Source organism: Nothoprocta perdicaria, unplaced genomic scaffold, assembly GCF_003342845.1.
Source record: "Nothoprocta perdicaria isolate Ctin4 unplaced genomic scaffold, notPer1 scaffold_97, whole genome shotgun sequence".
NCBI lineage: Eukaryota > Metazoa > Chordata > Aves > Tinamiformes > Tinamidae > Nothoprocta > Nothoprocta perdicaria.
In genome coordinates this window covers 949,566-968,101 of record NW_020456276.1, presented here as the reverse complement: position 1 = coordinate 968,101, position 18,536 = coordinate 949,566, and the positions used below count along the sequence as shown (strand labels likewise).

Sequence of the window (18,536 nt, the reverse complement as noted above, 5' to 3'; positions counted from 1 at the left end):
CATGCCCATGTGAGGACATGCCCATGCCCATGCAGCTATCCCTGCATACCTGAGCACTTATAGCCTTGCTGTGCTTCCTCCAGCAAGTAGAAAACACATTATCCTAAAGGTGCATGAGTCAGTGCGGTAGGRAAAGTCTGATCCATAGCCTTCTCAAGAGAACAAATTTCTGCTGTGCAGGACTGGTCCAGCACTTCTGCTCATCCCAAAAAGATTTAAATGCTGGACAAAGTATTGACTAGTCCTTTAGACTTGCCCAAGCTAAGCCCYGTGCTCCTGCCAGTTGTTTGGCAGAGAATGGCTGGAGAAGCTATGTGTATGTGGCAGACAGATTGGCACTGCAGTTGGGTTGTATGGAGAAGAGAGAGAGCTAGGAACTGGACAGAGAAGATAATAAAGGACTGCAATGAATGAGCAGCATTAGAAGTCGACCAGGAGAGGAAGGGAAAAGAGAAGAGTGAGGAGGAGGAGCATACTGGAGAAGGCTTAATGCTGTCCAGCCTTCAGAGAGTCTTCCTGCTGCACAGCATCCCATCCCATTTGTTTCGTTTTACACAGTCTCTGGTCGCTAATATCAGATCTGGTGACTCCCCAGGCCCCCTGCCCCCTGCTGCAGTGTGCTTGCTGAGTGAGGGGCACTCCGACAGGCTGAGAGCTTCCTGGGGAGCAGCAGCCGGCGGGCRAGATGGCTACGCTCTCACTCTGTACCGTGTGAGCTTGGACACTGTGTCAGCTACAGCTTCCTTCGGGAGCGACATCAACAACTTCACCTTCACGGGCCTGCATCCAGGAAGCAAGTATGTGTTGGAAGTGATGTCCATAGCTGGGTCCTACCGGATACCTGCAGGGAATGTCAGCAACTGGACATGTGAGTATCATGTTTTTGAGGGTGATCTCAGGCCTTGACAGGGCAGGGGTAGCCTGCCCATCATGAATGCTCAAAGCACTGGTGGCTTTTGTCAAGGGTTCCTGACCCCACTGTAACCCAAGTATATGTCCATGCTGCAGCACTGAGCAAGGCTCTGTCCATTATCTCCACAACCCTGGATTAGCTCAGCTTCAGAATCTGGGGGCGATGGAAGAGAGAAGAGATTTGGCCCCCAGCAAGAGAGGAGGGAGCGAGGGAGCAGAAACTGAGAGCTGGGAGTCAGTGGGAGGAGGAGATTCAGTTTCCTCCACCCTTCACCTGGCTGGGTGCAACCTTTGCTCCCGAGGCACTCGAGGTAGCTTGCTCCATCTGGAACAAGCTCATCTGCTCAGTCGGGAAATAATCAGAGTTTGCACAAGTTATTTTTAGAAGCCTCCAGGCTTCCAGATACTGCCCTCCAGTGAAGACAAAGTGCCCCATCCTGTATGGTGCACCTTTTGCAGTGACCCTGCCAGGACACCTGCGCAATGTCCTCAGGCCCTTCACTAATACATCCGTCTCCCACCTTGTCTCTCCAGATCCCCTGGCACCATATAGCGTGTACATGACAAACCAGGGCTATACTAACAGGCTAAGTGTGTCCTGGAAAGCTGAGCCCGGAGGACAAGATGGTTACAGGCTCTTCCTGTACCATGTGGGATCAGGTATTGTGGCAGGCAACGCGTCTGTGGGGAAAAGCACCAACAAATTCACCTTCTCTGGCCTGGCTCCAGGGCACAAATACGTGCTGGAAGTCCTCTCCGTGGCAGGGCCCTACACAGCCTCAGCAGGGAACATCAGCGACTGGACAAGTAAGTGACAGAACCGGAGTCCTTCATGTCTTAAGTGAGGTTCAGGCTTCATGAGGCAGGCAGGCAGGCTCAGCACCTGCAGCAAGAAGATGCAGAGACAGGCTTGGAGGTATTTATTGCCTGGAAGTTATAGGTATTGCTGCAGCAATAAGTTTATTATCTACTCTAGCCCTTGTGGAGTGGAGAGGAACAGGGAACTGCTGATGTCCCTAAGACATGTCCCTAAGACACAGCTGTAGTCACTGGCTATGGTCACTGGCTGGCAGTCTCACTGCTCATAAATTGCTGGCTCCTCCAGACGTGACTGAACAAGAGCAAGGGATCCACGGATGCTATTGCTGCTCTGACCAAGGACATCTTCAGAGCCTGGGGGTCCGTAAGGCCCCATAGCAAGGCAAAGGAATGCCCTGCCGTTCTCTGAGGCACGAAGGAAATTCCCAGCATAGGGCATAAGGGCAGGCTGAGCTTTTTTTTTTTTTTTTTCAGGAATGTGGAAATTGGAGATAAGCACAATAAGCCTCTTCATGTGCTTGTCCCCACAAACCATGCACTTCAACTGGAGAATCCGGAGGTCTCTGCTCCCACGCTCAGCCAGTCCCTGGCAGGGTACTGGGAGTCATGTGCAGAGCCCTTCAGGCTGGTCTCTACTGAACACTTGCTAATTAGCAGGAGGAAGAGCCCATCTACTCAAGCTCAGCACTTTGCATGTCTATCCATTGCCATTTAAAGGCCGCTTCTGATAGTGACAGTCAGCAGCTGCAGAGATCATACCACTAAATATAGGAAGCTTCCCCCTGTATTGCTCATCTCCTCTTTCTATCTCTGCAGGATGTGACAGGGGTTCTGGCATGCCAGTAACACTCCCACAATGTGATTTTCATTGTAGCCCCTTCAGTTCCCCAAAATCTCTCTGCGCTGGTGGAAGGGAACAACACAATACTCATCTCCTGGGACAGTGTCTCGGGCCAGCAGGATGACTGCCAGCTGTGGCTGCAAGATCCCAGGAACAGCTCTCTTCCCCAGCAGCACACCATCACCAAAGGTCAAGTGCGGCATACCTTCCAGGGGCTGATCCCGGGGAGAAACTACTCCGTGTCCTTGAGCTGCGTGGCTGGGCCCTACTGGAGCAGCACCAAACCCTTGGCAGTGCCAGTAGGTAGGTTTGATCTGTTGTGGGGATGGGAGGAGTGCAAGCYGGAAGAGTGAAAACATCTGGCCTCAAGGCTGGACCAGCCCTTTGGGGTTGACAGCACCGTGGAGATATGGGGGACCAGCAAGGTCTACTCTTCTGGTAGCCTTCAACCTCGTGAGCTTTCCTCAGCAGAGAGTCCCCATAAGCCAGTGGCCTGGCAACTTGTGAAGCAAAGTGGACTCTGCAGAGGAGAATAGCATTGGAGTAGTTCTCTTCTTACGAGATGCATCCTTCCCATACCCTGGCCCATTCACTTTGTCTTTTGGCCCTGAGCACAGAAGACTCTTGAGCACATTCAGGTCTGTCCTCTCCCATAGACCTAGGGACTAGCAGAATAGGGCCACAATGTCTCTGGGGTGATACATGGGTTGACACTGGGATTTTTCTTATGTAGTAAGTTCAGAGCCTGTTGTATCTAGAGCTGTCTCTTTTGCAGAACCAAACCCAGTAGAGGATGTGCAATGCCTGTCAGAGTCCAGTAGCCTTTACTTGAATTGGACCAGTTCTCCTGGAGATGTGGAGGCATACGAGGTGATGACAGAGAGACTTTCTGGAGATGGACCTCTCACCTCCAAGGACTCTGTGAGTGTCCCTAGCAGTGAAGTCAGCCTTGAAGGACTGCAGCCAAACTCTTCATATAGAATCATTGTGAGCACAGTGGGCAAGAACAGGATGAGGAGCCAGGCTGTAACTCTGCTCTGCCACACGGCGGTGGAGGGTGAGTTCTCTTATTTCCTACAGCCTTATCCACAGACCGCAGAAGAGAACATCTGATGTCACTAATAAAATTTGAGGACTTTTTCAGATATCTAGGAACCCCATGTGGTCCTGCACTGCATTGCAATGGGGCAAGGCTTTGGGGTGATGTTGCTGGGGACTCTCAAATGCTGAGTATATGGTGGGTCTGTAGGCGCCAGGACACACTAACTGGTTCCTCTTCCAGCCCTGCCTCCACCCCTGCGAACAAACATCTTCCATGTGGAGGCCAGCTCCACAGTTGTCATTTCATCCGATCTGTTCAGTGAGGAGAATGGCCAGATCGAGTACTACGGTGTCATTGTCACCACTAACAACTCGTGTAAGTGCCCCTGCACATCCTGAACTGCCGTGGCTCCCTAGAGAGCTGGAGTTTCCCTGGACATCACTCAGGGACTATCAATGTCGCTTTGTGCCTTTCCTTCCAGTGCTGAGGCCCACCCAGGAAAGCATGTCCAGCACATGGTACGACCACTATTATGGGACAGAGGATTCCTACTTGGCTGTACTGATCCCGAATCCCTTCCATCCAAGCCCCAGGAGTTCCCTGGAAACCTGGCCAGTACCAGTGGGAATAGAGGAGTGTGGCCAGTCTAGGGCAACATGCAATGGGAAGCTGAAAGCYGACAAGCAGTACAGGTAGGATAAGTCACTGTCCTTTGTGGCGGAAGGGGCTGGGGAATTAGAAGGACTGCATGTGTCCCCTGCAAGGTGCCAACCGTTCCCTCACCTCGCACTCACGTTCACCAGACCTCCAGTGGCAAAGCCCAGGGCTTGCTCTTCTGAGCAGCGTTTGAGGAATGCAAGGGTTGACAAACTGGAGAATATTAGTGTCAGTGGGCAAGGAAAGGGAGAGCAGAAACAAAAGCTGATGCTGACAGACGCTGTAAATGCTGCCTCAGCAGCTCACCAGATGTCCAGGGTAAGAACAGAACAGCCACACTGGTTGAGASTAGGACCTTTTCGACCTCATCTCCAGTTGCTGCCAGCAGCCTCAAACAGGGTTTAGCAACAGCACAAATATGCTGAGATACCACTCCAGCTCCCTAGCACCCTCTCAGCCACCAGCCGGTTTGTGTTTACTAGCCCTTGGTGCTTTCCAGCAGAGAGATCACATTTTCTCTCCAAGATATACTTCCCGCACAAAGGATGTGGACAGCTAATTCAGAGCCTGTCGCCGTGTCTGTAGCTTGCTTGCTGTGATTGAAAACCATGTGTTTAATTGTCTGGTCAGTTAAGAGCAGGAGATCCTTTTGCAGATTTCCATAGCTTGCTTTCATTTTGGTTGCTGGAAATAATGTGTAACTTCAGTAAATTGTGCTGCTTTTCTAATTAGATCATTAGGAGTATGGTAAGCAGACRCCTCAAGTGGCTCCTGGCTGCTCCCCACTATGAAAGTTAACTTTTGTTTCTCATCTTTTAGCAACTCATTTATCCACAAGTTCAGCTCTTATCTCTTATGCCCTGGTGTCTGCAGGTTCAGTTTCCAAAGGTATCCTGAGCCTAGCACACCAGGTCTGGAACGCTGACAGAGGGAGCCCACCAAATCTTGGCTGCTAAAATCCAAAGCTGATTTTGGAAGTCCTAGCATTCATTAGGGTCATGAGGTTCAACCCTTTTGGGCTACCTGATCAGAGGACAAGGAATCCAGGTCTGTGGGTCTGCAATGCTTGGTGTGCACTTTGCTTGGAGTCCACACAGCCAATTCCAGGTGTCTGGAATGGGTGTGTGCCTGGGCTCAGCTCTCTTTGGGCAGCGCAATTAGCACAGCAATTAGTAGCCTGGCAATAATTGAGTTAGTGACTTTGTTTTCCTTACATGCTGTTATCTTTCCCTATTTCTGTTCTGTAAGAGGAGCATCTTACTATCGGTCTCTGCAAAAAACCTCTCTGAGAAGAGCAGTTTGCCATTTGTGCTTTCCACCATTTTTTTCACACACTCCTAAGTACAGCAAACTTGCCCAAAACTCAAAAGCGGGAGGAAGGACCCTTTCAACAATTACCTGAACTCCCATGAGAAAACAAGTCTTTTTCTAACATAGCAGAACAGAGGCAGCTTTCACATCCTTTCAGGTTTTCTGGCTGCTGCCTGTATGACTGTTGCGATCAGTTCGGGTTTGCCTTGACGGCAGGGCTGTGCTTTACCRTAGGTTCAGCATCGCTGCCTTCACCAGGTATGATCCGGTAGCTCCTGCAGTGTCATTCACCATGTTCTCAGGTAAGACTGAATCCGTATCTYACTGCCACTTTGTGAGATACACCACATGGTTGTGCATGTAGAGACTATAARCTAATGGTAGTACATAGGTGAATTCAGGGGCTTTAGTAAATGTTGTAAATGCAGTAAATGTAGCCGTTTATTGGCTCTAACTTCTGTCTTTTTTTCCTCTTTTTGACCTCAGCTGCTCAAGCAAGTGTAGAGGCATCTCCACTCCCCATGCCAGTCATAGCTGGAATTGTCATGGGATTTCTCTTGACACTTACAGCTATTTTTGCTTTGGTCTATTGGAAACAACTCAGAACAAAGAGGTAAAGATAAGCCACCTTCTACTGAATGGGTGTAGGGTGGGAATCTGAGGCCAAATCTCACCTTTAATGCCTGACCAGGAGAAAGAGCAGAGAGAGGGTATAAAATGAACTTTCAGCCAACTGGGACATCCTGTAGTTGGAGTTTTGCCTGAGAGTCACAGAAAAGGCACAGAACTAAATACCTCAGAYGAAGGGAAGATGTCTGTGATTAATTCACAAAACCCAACAAATTTGCAAGGAAAACTATGTAATGTGAGCCATGTGCTCCCAGATGCTCTGTGAGCCAGCTGTTTGCAGTATGTCTGCAGCACCCATGCTTGCAATGTAGGGAAGAGTAACATCTGCATTTTGCTTTCAGAACCAAGAACAGCCTGCCCCAGGAAATGGTGACTTACAGCTTGAGGTGAGTACTGCTGACTGCGCTGTTTTCCTCTCCATCCCCATTGTTTTGTGCCAAGCCAGGTCCCAGACTCTTCTATCTACCTCTCATGATCAGGAAAAATCCAGCTGCTGTCCTCTTATCAGGTGCTTTTAAATCCCAGGCTCTCCCATGTTCAGCATTTTTTGCCTAGCTCCATTTAAAGTCAATGGAAGTAGAAACACATTGTCCACACCTCTGCAAAGGTTTCTGCAGTGGTAGGATATGTTCATCATGCTGAATTCCCTCTCAGCACTGAGAGAAGCAGTGCTCTGCTGGAGCCACTTCCCTGTACAATGACGAAGGATATAAGCCTTTCTTGTGCATGTTCTGCAAGCCTCAAGGCTGGGCATGTGGCTGGCCTGYTATACCTCTCAATAACTAAGGCATGTTTTCCTTTGGATTCCATGCAGAAACGTCCACCGGCCGATCCCCACACAAAACTTCAAGCAGTACTACGAGATGAAGACAGCAAGTGGCAATCATGCTTTCTTCCAGGAATTTGAGGTAAGAGAACGGTCCTGCTATGGATAAGATTTAATTTCCCCTCCCAGAGCAYTTCTTTAAATCCAGACTGGATCAAATGGGGTTTTGATACCTCAGCTGTGGATTGGCCTGTAGAGACTCCACATCTCCAGGGCCAGTAACTCACCGCTCTTCAAAGCACACTGCTAGACAGTCTTAGAGACCAGAGGCAGGATGGACCAAATGAGCAGGTACTTCCCATGCTGAAGAACTGATTTGTCCAATTTCTAGTWGAAGTATGTTTTGTGTGATGGAAGGTGAAATTCTAGCATAATTGACAGCTGATGATGGACAAAACCGGGAGTTCCAGATCTGGACAGGAGGCAAAGACACTGAGTGATTTGCAATGAGATCCACCTTAGCAGTGCTGGAAAAGAGCCTGCACCCAAAAAGAAGGGGCACCCTCAGAATTGTTGRATCAAGCTGTCAAGTTCATCTCAGACTAGCTTTACTATTTCCCATAGCAATTTCACTGCAAACAACTGAAGAGTCTGATTTGCTCTACAGCCATTTGAAAGCCCCACCAGTGACAGAGGCAGAAACATCACAGGCTATTTTCTTCTTCTCAGAACAAAATGTTTGGATTTTATCATAGATTTCAGACTCCTGGGATTTGTTTTCATCAATAATTCTTGTTACTGTTGCTTATTTCTGAACAATGCTGTTGGAAAAGTCATGAGGAAAATCCACCAGTGGTTCKCAGTACATAGGCTATGTTGACAGAGCTGTTGGCGGTGGGCATGAAGCTGGCTTGGCCAGGAACGATCTGTATAGACACCTCAGGTGCTCAGCTTCTCCCTTGTYCTGCAGGAGCTGAAGGAAGTTGGGAAGGAGCAATCAAAGGTGGAGGCTGAGCTGTCTACCAATGTCTCCAAGAACAGATATCCCCATGTGCTGCCCTGTAAGTGCTGTCTTCTCCATCCTCCTCCCCAAAGCCCAGTGATGGGAGTTCATGTTGTAATGGACAGGGAAGGGTTTACCTTGCAGCACTGCAGGCTTCTCAGTGCCTGGATCCTCTCCTGCTTCTCTCCCAGAAGGAGTTTTTTATGGCTCTTCCGTTTCCTTTTTCCTGWTGGATACTCAAGGCTTAAAAGGTGAACTACCACCCTCCTCAGCTCCTCCATGCAGCTGCTGAGCAGCTGTGGGGTGAGCCCTGCTCGGAGAGGGTCCTCGGAGAGCTACAAATAAAGTGGGAACCATGAATATCCCATGGTGCCAGATGCCAGACCAAGGAGGAGCTGCTCTCAGCCATCTTCACTTCACAGAAGTTCATGCTAACAGCTCTTCTTTCTTGTCCTTCTGCTATTCCAGGCAGGATATAATCATGATCCAGGGAGCAGAGTGTCTGGCTGGAACACGGAGCGTCATGGCTGTCTACGTGATACAGAGCTAGAGGAGCTACTGGAACTTGTCCAAACATGCTATCCCTGTGAAGGAATAGACCATGTCTTGATGAAGAGCTGCTTTGGGACATCATATTTGTTTGGTCTCTTTCAGATGACCACTCGCGAGTCAAGCTGAGCCAACTGGGGGAGGATCCGCATTCAGACTACATTAATGCCAACTTCATGCCCGTGAGTGCCCACTTGCCAGGTACAGAGACAGCACAGGGCCACAGAGCAGCAGCACAGAAGCTTTGCCTGGATGCAGGTCATGAGGGATAGTGGTCAAGARCTACCACTGGAACAGCAGCTGACACAGACTGTGGCTAGGTCTTGGGAGCTGGGCAGAGATGAAGAGTGGTCTGATAGCTGGGGCTAATGAAGACGAAGAGAGATGATGAGTAATCGCTGTGAATGCATAGGTGTGAGTGTGAGGAGACTGGCAGTGCTTTCTCCTTGAGAACTATCCTCTTTCCAGTCTCTCCCAGCTTACTGCCTCATCTGTCTGTCTGTTCTTTCTCCCTGTGACCTATACAGCTGCATTTGAACAACCCTGGACCAGTGCCCATGTCCCCTGTCCGGGGGGATTTTCCAGGTAACAGCCAGGGGCACACAGCATGCRTGGGTCTGTGCATTTGCAGTGCATGTGTGTGTTGAAGGGACAAAGGCCAAGAGCAGTCCTGAGACCTTGCATGCTCACCTTACCTCAGGTAATGCGTGGGGAGCACAAGACCCTGTTCTATCTTTCCTTGTTTGAAGATGAAATAGGAATCCTAGGAGGAAAGTGTTGAGAGCAGCGGGGAGAGAGAGAACATCTTTCATTCCAAATACATAGTKAGCATGTGTTGGGGAGCACATGCTTCCTGTGTGGTGGCACCTCTCTGATCAGCTGCTGAGGTAACTGGGATGAGCAAAATGAGCATCTCCCCMCCTACCATAAAGGCACACCAGGAACTGAGTGTCCCAGGGAAGGACCCACCTGCTTGGGAACTTGCCAAATCTCTGTCTGGTTCTTGTTTAGGGCTATACATCGCAGCAGGAGTTCATTGCCACCCAAGGCCCCCTGAAGAAAACAATAGAGGACTTCTGGAGACTGGTATGGGAGCAGAACGTCCGCAACATCGTCATGTTGACAGTGTGCATGGAGAATGGGCGAGTAAGTCTGCATTGCATTTTAACCACAGCCAAGACATGGTTAATGAGATCTGCACAGGACCATTTTCTGGAGGGGACTCTGGGATCCAAAACAAGGAGTGGAGGAGGAAAACTTTGTCAAATTCCTGGTGCAAAATAGAACACCCTTGCTTGTTTCCCCTGTTCTGCCCCTGTTGCCCTGGCCTCCCCTGCAAAGGGGTCTCTAGATGCTCCTAGAGAGCTGTGACATGACCCACTTGTGGGTTATTCTTCCCTACACTGGCCTTGTTGTGACCATGACCTTCCTGTACTCTAGGTCCTCTGTGATCATTACTGGCCATCAGAGTCAGCCCCAGTATCCTATGGGCAGGTCGAAGTCCACCTGCTGAAGCAGAACAGCTCAGAAGAGTGGACCATGCGCGAGTTCAAACTGTGGCACGTGAGTATGAGCTCAAGAAGACAGATTCAATGCCCCATCAAAGTCTGYGGGTTTGCTAAGGAGAAAACTCTCTACTGAATACAGTGGTATTTCTCCTTGTTGGTAGACATCTGGAAAGCTCTGTCTTCCACTAGCAGGGTTCAATGCCTAGTACCAGAGAAACAGATTGTCTCTTCTCATAGTTTGGTGGTACAAAGGTGTGCAATGTGCATCATCCCTTCTTTCCTCCTGGCCCGCCATCCTTGCAATGCAACATGAGCTTCAGAGAGCTTTGCCTTCTCATGCTAAACAGCTTTCAAGAGGGCACATTCCCAAAGTAGGTAAAGGCAAGTCTCCTCCCTGCCAATCCGCACAGCTCGTCATGCCAGGGAGCTGTGGAGAGAGGCCAGATCAGTAGGAGCCATGGAACAGTGCAGTAGATTCAGCATCTTTCTCAAGATCTTTCCAACATCTTTCCCATGTGCACAGAGTTCTGGCACCTGCTCTGTGCAAAGAGACAAAACCAGCCAAGGGATGATGAGTTTTTCCCACATTTGCAACCACAGGTTGGATGAGGAGAGGCAATGAGTTGTTTTCGTGGCCTCTCGGCAGCTCCAGTGTGGACATGTCCAAATGCTGTTAGCCAGACCCTACCAAATGTATGTCCCAGAATCCAGCTCTCCCAGAACTGCACATTGCATGTAAGGCTGTCCCTCCAGGCTGCACACTAATGATCAACATCCCCTCCAACAGCAATGCCTCCAGACAGCGCGGCATGTGTCCCACCTGCACTACACGGCATGGCCTGACCATGGGATCCCAGAGTCTACGACTTCTATTATGGCCTTCAGGGAGATAGTCCGAGAGCACATTCAGAGCGCCAAGGATGCCGGGCCAACTCTTGTGCACTGCAGGTGAGGCTCTGTGGGGAGAGGACGGGTGTGGAAGGCAGGCAGGGAAGATGGGAGAGAGCAGGGAAGATTCCTGCTCCTGCATGAGCCCATGGCCCCATCCCTCCCAGAACCTCTGCAAGGGTAAGRATCATTAGGAGGGAGAGCAGCATTCAGGCTCTGATCTGACCAGGGAGCTGGTCTGAAAAGTTTCCCTGCTTGGTTGATGGAGATTACAGAGGAGCTTGTAACCTGCCTTCCGTCCTAGAGGATTGAGAAGTGTGAGGATGTTCAGCACCCTCTCCAGACAATTTGAATTGTTCCTCAGCCCCAGAGTCACACAGGGGCAAGAGTCTTGGGATACAGTATCCGGAAGCCATTCCTAGAAGCTGAAAGGGAACCYATAAGTGACACAATCCAGTGAAGTTTATTTCTTGCTGTCTGTGYTATCTCAGTACTGGAGTGGGCCGCACTGGCACTTTCATTGCTCTGGACCGTCTGCTACAGCAGATGAAGCAGGAGAAAATAGTGGACACGTTTGGGGTCGTCTACACCTTGCGGATGAACCGTTACCAGATGATTCAAACCCTGGTAAGCCATCTACTTTCTTTTCCCCAAAGTCTTTCACTTCCTGGCATCAGCTAGCTCCAGCATCCCCAGACTGATACCTGATGACACCTGATGGTGTTTTATCTTGCTGTTCAGAGCATTCATATCCTCCAACCAGCTAGGGTGGAAATTGCTCTTCTTYCATGGGAGTCTCCAACAGTTTCGTGTCCTTGCCAGATCCACAACAACAATATGCATTTTCAGAGTCCTCCTACCAGTCTCAGAAGAGTGATCTTTGACCAGAAACAACTAAGAGCACCTAGCAACAGGGTTAGGCCCTTCACAAATAATTTTTGACCCACACTATTGGCCTTAGATGCTCTAAAACCCAGCTGATATTTGCRGTCCTCAGCATGGTACGGTGTCAGTACTATCCTTCCTGACAAATAAGAGACAAATAAGATGGAAAGGGATTCAGGGGTGCAGAAACTGACTGGCCAGGGGCTTTGGAGCACAAATGTGGGATATGTTCTGCCTACTACGAAATGCCATCCCCATCTGTTCATGCCACTTCTGTGGTGCAGGCCTGCTTTACACTGTTGTCTGCCTTTGCCTTCCAGTCCCAGTATATTTTCCTGCACAGCTGTATCCTGGACAAGATCTTGGAGGAGCCTCTCCTGGGCCTATCAGGAACAGAGACGTAAGGGCCTTCAGCATTTTGCCTCTGCTCTACCCACCCTGATCTACAGCTCCTTCAGACAGCAAATTGAGATTCCAATGTCCATTGGGGTCTTGGTTCTAGGACGGGAGGACCGGGCAGTTCAAACCACCATCCCACCCTGTGTTTTGTGGGGGTTACCCTGGGACTGATTATTCCCTRTATTCTCAGTCTTGTTTAGCTACTGGATGGATGGATGCTGCTGGCTTCTCTCAACCTCATCTTTAATGCAGTTTCTTTCCCCAGGTCCTGCCCCATCCCAGTCAAAAGCTTTGCACAGCACTGTGCCCAGAAAGCATCCAAGTCCAATATGGGCTTCCTGAAGGAATATGAGGTGAGACGTGTCCTGAGCAGGAAATGCCACCGTAGCCACACGGAGTGGGGAGTGGGGAAAGTTATCACTTGTCCTGGCCGGGGTACACTCAAAAAACACCCCTGAGTGGGACCCGTGCCTTGCTTTCCACCAACACAGCTGCTCTGTCCATGCTCCCTTCCTTCCCTAACACATCCTGCACAGAGCAGGCGCTCCCAGATCCCATTCAGGGTAGAGACCTATGTGAGCACCATTCCCCCACAGGATTTTGGCAAAGAAATGCCGATGTCTCCTGGCAATGCAAGCCAGCCCCAGCAAACCACTCTAGCTTGGCTAKGGGCTTACCTAACCAGTGTATCCACCCCGATGCTGAGGTGTCCTAAGGAGCACACAGACCCTCCTGCTCCTCCTGACCCATCTCCGCTCACTGCTTTCTTCACCCTCTCTCATTGCGGTAGACCCTCCTAGAGGTAGTCAAGGAAGAAGCCAGCTCTGCAACTCCATCTTCAGGCAGCCAGCAGGCACGGACCTCTTCCAGCATCCTCCCATGTAAGTGCGGCTAACACCTCGCAGCCTCTTTCCTCCTTTATCTGTGTGGACCAGGCTGGACCAGAGCTCTGCGGTACAAAAGAGTACAGTGACACGCTGGCATGAGTCCACCAAAAGGTTATCACGGTGGTTAGGGGCTGGAACACTAGAGTTATAATGAGATGTTTAGAGAGGTAGATTTCTTTAGCCTGCAGAAAAGTAGGCAGAAGGCAGARCTTCTTGCTGTCTACCTGTTAGGAGTAGAGAAGATGGAGACAGGCTCTTCTTGGAGGTAAGCCCTAGAAGGGCAAGAGACAACGGGGACAATTTGGAACACATGGAAAATTTCTATTTTATGGACAGAAAAAAAAAATCCCAAGAGAGTGATCAGCACTGGTCTAGGTTATGGAATCTTCCTCCTTCAGGATGTGCAGTACTAAGGTAGACAAGACACYGGGCAACTTGCTGTAATTGGAATTGCTTTAAGCAGGAGAGTGACACAGAGATCTATAGAGCTTTACATGAACAGGTAAGAGTTTGCCTCCAGCATCTCTAGGAGAAGCTCTTGGGCTTTTCTCTAGGTGATAAATGTCCATAAGTCAAATAGGAGCACAGCAGAGAGGTAATACTTTTCAGAGAAATTGAGAGATGAGAAGGTGGTTGATGGATATGTGCAGCTTTGGCAGTCTGCTGATCAATTTGCAAGAGCAGTATTAGTTCAAAGCTGCCCTGACTCTCTTCACATCTCACGTATTTTACAGATGATCGCTCCAGAGTCAAGTTTTCCCTGCTGGAACAGGGCACTTCTTCAGGTCTCCTTCACGTGTGGCATATTCCGGTGAGTTGTCTGTCCTCTCACAAAGCTGCCATGCCCACTTCAACACCTGGGCCCTGTCACTTCATTTTTCTGTGGGTGGCAAGTGGCGTCCAGTTCTTGCTCTCTGTTCCCTGGTTCCTGTTCTACCAGCTCCACTGGTCACTGTGGCTTTGTCACATGTCATACATGGAGCTCTTGTAGACAACAGCATCACCTCTGGGAAATGAGGATATGTCTTTTTCCTTTCCCCGGTCTGACAGCTGCCCACTTCTCTTCCATAATGCTTTCTCCTCTCTCTTTGCCTCCTGATGTGTTGAATTTCCCATCTCGTCCTGACTTCCCTCCTTCAGTCACTCAGGATGTTTGGATTCCTCTGTCTCCCTTTCCAGCTGGAGAGTGACTTTCTCATTCCCCATGCAGGGCTGCAGTTCCAGCAGGGATTATTTGGCTATCCAGGGCCCTGACAAGGTGACCATGGAAGAGTTCTGGACCCTGGTGTGGGAACAGGATGTCCACATGATCCTAACACTTCTCCCCTGGCATGAAAAGGGGGAGGTAAGGTATTTTGTCCACCTGCACATTGTGTAAAATCTGTTTTACAGAGTCAGAATCTAATTATGCTCCAAAACAAAATCTGTTTATTAAGCCCTGAAGTTTCAATATGGAACTAGCTCAGCTAAAACTGAAACTTTTGCATGTCAAAATGCTCTTGCAGCATGTCACATGAGATATAGGTTCTGTGCTTGGCCACTGTTCAGTCCATGGGCTGGGTATTTGGACTCAGCTGCCTCTCCAACATGATTATTCAAGCTGTATCTCAACAGTACCCTAAGGATGGCAGCTCCTGCTTCTTTCCGACTGTGGAGGGACAGAATGAAGGAGGTGGAGAGATCATACTAAACAGAGTCCCACTGCCAAGGAGCAATCTGCTAATGGGAAAGTTGACTGCAATCATCTGGTGTTTGCATAACTTCCCTAGGATGCAGCCAGGGGTAGAACTGACATGCAGTGATATGAGAGGTGGCCTCAGTCCAGCCCTATTGCACACCTTAAGATGGTGACTGATCTGAGATATGGTCATTATCAACATGAAGCCCAACTTGCTGTTATGCACAGGTCCCGAGTGAGGCATGCTGGCCCCTGGAAGGAGACTCTCTTCGCACAAAGATGCTGACGATCCAGTGTGGTGCAGAGAAACCTGTCTCGGGATGGAGGTGTATCCAGCTCAAAATGAAACACGTACGTGTTCATGGTGGTAGTCTGTCTCCCGCTGCCTGGGGTGATCTGCATTGCAGACAAACAAGTCTAGAGGGGCAAGGACTCAAGGGTCTATAAAGCCCAGACTACACTGCTAAGAAAAGTACYAGTAGCCTATGAATACAGGAGGGAATTTAGGATTGCAATATTCAGAAGAGCATCTGTAGAGGAGATGAAGGAGAGGCACAGGAGAAACCTTGGAGGCTTCTATTGCCCACCTGGCCAATAGGTCTTTCTGACCACTTTGCAAAGACCTTCTCAGTCTCTCTCTCTCAAGCAGAAAGGTAGGATGCCAAGAGGGAAGGATAATAGGTTCCTAGATGCACCAGCCCCACTGGCCAGATGGTGGACAATGCAACAGCAGAGAATTGACAACATTATAGAACCTAGCACTTCAGGCCACAGGAGGCATCTGGCACCCCAAGGGTTGCAGATCTGGAAGCTTTCTGCATCCAAGCTCTCCCCTCCCAAACAGTCAAGCCAACTCTTTATGTCTTACCAGGAGAAGAAAGCAAAGGAGAAGCAAGTGCAATGGTTCCTGTATACACTCTGGAACAGCAAGAAACAGCCAGACATCCAAAGACTGGTGGAGTTCCTCACTGCTGTCAGACGGTGCATACCCCACCGGAGGAGAGCCAGTCCTCTCATCCTGCACTGCAGGTACGCTGGAGCAGGTTTCTGTCTCCAGGAGCGAGTTTTCACCAGGCTGCACATCATCCTGTCATGACCTCCAGCAAACCAGTACTCAAAGACTTCAAGGCTGTAGGACATGTTAAGAGAAGGTCTGTGGGCAACAGGGAAGGTCTGGAAGTCTCCAGAAGCAGTGCAGCCCTGTGGGAGAAGGGAAATCAAATTGAGCTGGGTCGGGGGTGGGGATAACCCGGAATTCCTGGCTGAGGAATTCTGTTGAGGTCCTGGGAGCAGCCCTGACATCCTCATCTGCTTGTTACCAAAGAGAGCTCATGATCCCTCAGGAGCCAACATAACTGGCACACTATACCCCGCATGGTGGGRCTGGCTCCAGCAAGGCATGCACAGCTCAGCAGGGCAGCGCAGGTTGGGTGTCCAGAATCCTTCAACTTTGGGATTCTCCTGATTTCTCCAGGAAATCCAGTAGTCTACATCAGTGCTTACACACTCTTATCTCCACTGGATACAGTTGTTGCATGTTTTCGTAGGGCATCTCATGATGCCAGGCCTAATGTCTGTTGCCAAAGAGACTGAGTTGAGCCTGACCTGACTTACGTCTCTCCCCAGTCCTTGCAGCAGCGATGTGAGCCAGATGGGGACACTGATTGCTCTGGACTGCCTGTTGCACCAACTGAAAGCTGAAAGAAGTGTGGATGTCTATGGAGTGACCCTCCAGCTGACGAAAAGCTGCTGTCTCATGACCCCAACACTGGTAGGTGGGAAGAAGGGAGAGTGGCAGGCAGGGCAATGGTCAAGCAGCAATCGGACACTCTGTAGAGCTGCTTGGAGCTGAACCAACCGAGTGCTGCACATTCCCACTCTGTGAGCGTTGCCCATCACCTGGCATCTACTATGCAGGGACTGAGTCCATGCTCCCACCCATGCTGCAGCTCTGCCAGCTGCTGAAGGCTAAGAGTGCACTCTTCCCAKGGAAGAGGTTCTCTCCCAAGGATCCCACCAGGAATACACTCTCTTCAGTTTATGGAGCTATATTAAACATCATGTGAGCTCRTGATAAGTGTAAGCCAGATATATTCCCCATCCTGCCCCAGAAAGCATGAACTACTAGTCTGGTGCTCTGTGGCCACCTCCTGCTCGCTATGGGAGCCTGGGCACAGCTACAAGCCCAGACACCCAGAACCTGCTGCATCACTGTGCCCTGGCCTGCCATATGCTCTGCCACCCAGACTTGGCTCCGGTCGCAGCTGCAGCCAGCGGGATAGCTCAACTTGTGGCCACATGAGCCATAGGGCTGTGGGACTGTCTAATGGTGCTGCAACCAGTGCCATGCCAGCCCGGGACAACCATGATCCGTGTCTCCCAACATGATGCTTCTGATGGGCCCTGCYGGCGCAGATACCCTTGGACAGCGCTTTCATTTATTGCAACCACTGAATAAGGCAATGCAGCATCCCAAAAAACCCTCCCCTCCAGGGATAGCAAAACTGGGGCAAATCTCTTTGGGATTTCCCAGCACTGGAGCTGCCTGCAAACAGCTAATCACATTCCTAATTAATACAAACCACGCACATGACTGGAGCTGGTGGAGAGCAAGGCTTCTGCTGCCCTTGCATCTGAGCTCCTTTGTATTTCAGCAGCGCCCTTGCCGAGCAGGGACATAATGTGCCCATAAATGCACAGCAAGCAGCGATTAAAGCCCCAGCAGAAGCAGCAGTCCCCCCAACTTTGCCATGAGCGGTGACCACTCTCATTCCAGTAAGCCCTGTGCTGGCCAGAGAAGGACATGAGGGCTTGGCCTGCAGTCCCAGTCTCTGCCATGTGGTTGGGGACTTGGGGACTTGCTAGGACACTGCCTTTATTTGTGGCTGGGGCACTCTGTTGTCCTGCTTGGAGCATCAGCTAATTTTTTTTTTTTTTTTTTGAGGTTTTAGCAGACAAAGCAGGCAAGAACAAACCTTTGATTGCCCACGCATAAATCCCAAAGCGTGCAGGCCCCCGCGGCGCCAGCGCGCAGCAGGTCTCTGGGGATGCACATACATCTCACTAGGGGCTGTGAGTGCCCCGTGTGAAGCCAGCCCCAGGACGTCACTCCAGATTTCTCAGCGAGCCCCRGCTCGTTGAAAGCAGGCCCTGGTGACCTGGAATTGCAGCCGTCGTGTGATCCGTGGCTTTCACAGTAGTTCAGCAGGACTAAAGCTGCTGCCAGTGGGGGAGTGGGTTCCTCGTGACTTGCAGCTTAGCCAGTGCATTAGTGAGGCTCTCGGAGGCCCCTCTATCAACCGCCTAATCCCCCTTTGCCGGCTACCATGTGATTTCAACCCACAACATCTGCGGGCTGGGCTGGCCTGCCCTTCAGCTTTGTACATTGAGCACAACTTCATTCACCTCTCCCACAATTTCAAGAGGGCCTTTCCCAGATTCCTGCCATTGCAGTCATGACTCCTGCTCCCAACACTCACATGCCCAGCACTTTCCTTCCCAGGCAGTTTATACCATAACACTGCTTTGGAGCAGCCTGCTATTTGGCCACAACCTCTCATAYTCTCTATGAGAGACTAGCTGTGCCAGTGGAATTGCTCTGCAGTCTTCTTTTGGATACCAATCCCACGGCACGTGCAAAAACTGCCAGTGTGGTTTGAGGAAGTCAAACTGCTATGTTCTTCTCAAGCACAGCAGTAAAATTTGCCTTCAGTTTTCACAAATGTAGATGATGAAACTGCAGGGGAAAGAAAAAGAAAAAG

The 18,536-nt window shown here is 50.2% G+C and overlaps 1 protein-coding gene across 1 annotated transcript in view; it reads left to right on the top strand.

The window, feature by feature from the left end:
• LOC112959251 (receptor-type tyrosine-protein phosphatase V-like) overlaps nt 1-18,536 on the top strand; it is a 33,981-nt gene that overhangs the window by 14,043 nt on the left and 1,402 nt on the right. Inside the window, exons 15-38 of the mRNA XM_026053236.1 lie at nt 596-868; nt 1,447-1,719; nt 2,606-2,875; nt 3,348-3,629; nt 3,855-3,989; nt 4,096-4,306; nt 5,817-5,884; nt 6,069-6,195; nt 6,554-6,598; nt 7,027-7,120; nt 7,949-8,039; nt 8,636-8,712; nt 9,542-9,676; nt 9,971-10,093; nt 10,826-10,986; nt 11,418-11,553; nt 12,132-12,211; nt 12,476-12,563; nt 13,001-13,091; nt 13,832-13,908; nt 14,308-14,442; nt 15,004-15,126; nt 15,647-15,804; nt 16,402-16,546. Coding sequence (XP_025909021.1) covers nt 596-868; nt 1,447-1,719; nt 2,606-2,875; nt 3,348-3,629; nt 3,855-3,989; nt 4,096-4,306; nt 5,817-5,884; nt 6,069-6,195; nt 6,554-6,598; nt 7,027-7,120; nt 7,949-8,039; nt 8,636-8,712; nt 9,542-9,676; nt 9,971-10,093; nt 10,826-10,986; nt 11,418-11,553; nt 12,132-12,211; nt 12,476-12,563; nt 13,001-13,091; nt 13,832-13,908; nt 14,308-14,442; nt 15,004-15,126; nt 15,647-15,804; nt 16,402-16,546 — 3,398 coding nt within the window. The remainder of the gene's footprint in view (nt 1-595; nt 869-1,446; nt 1,720-2,605; nt 2,876-3,347; nt 3,630-3,854; nt 3,990-4,095; nt 4,307-5,816; nt 5,885-6,068; nt 6,196-6,553; nt 6,599-7,026; nt 7,121-7,948; nt 8,040-8,635; nt 8,713-9,541; nt 9,677-9,970; nt 10,094-10,825; nt 10,987-11,417; nt 11,554-12,131; nt 12,212-12,475; nt 12,564-13,000; nt 13,092-13,831; nt 13,909-14,307; nt 14,443-15,003; nt 15,127-15,646; nt 15,805-16,401; nt 16,547-18,536) is intronic.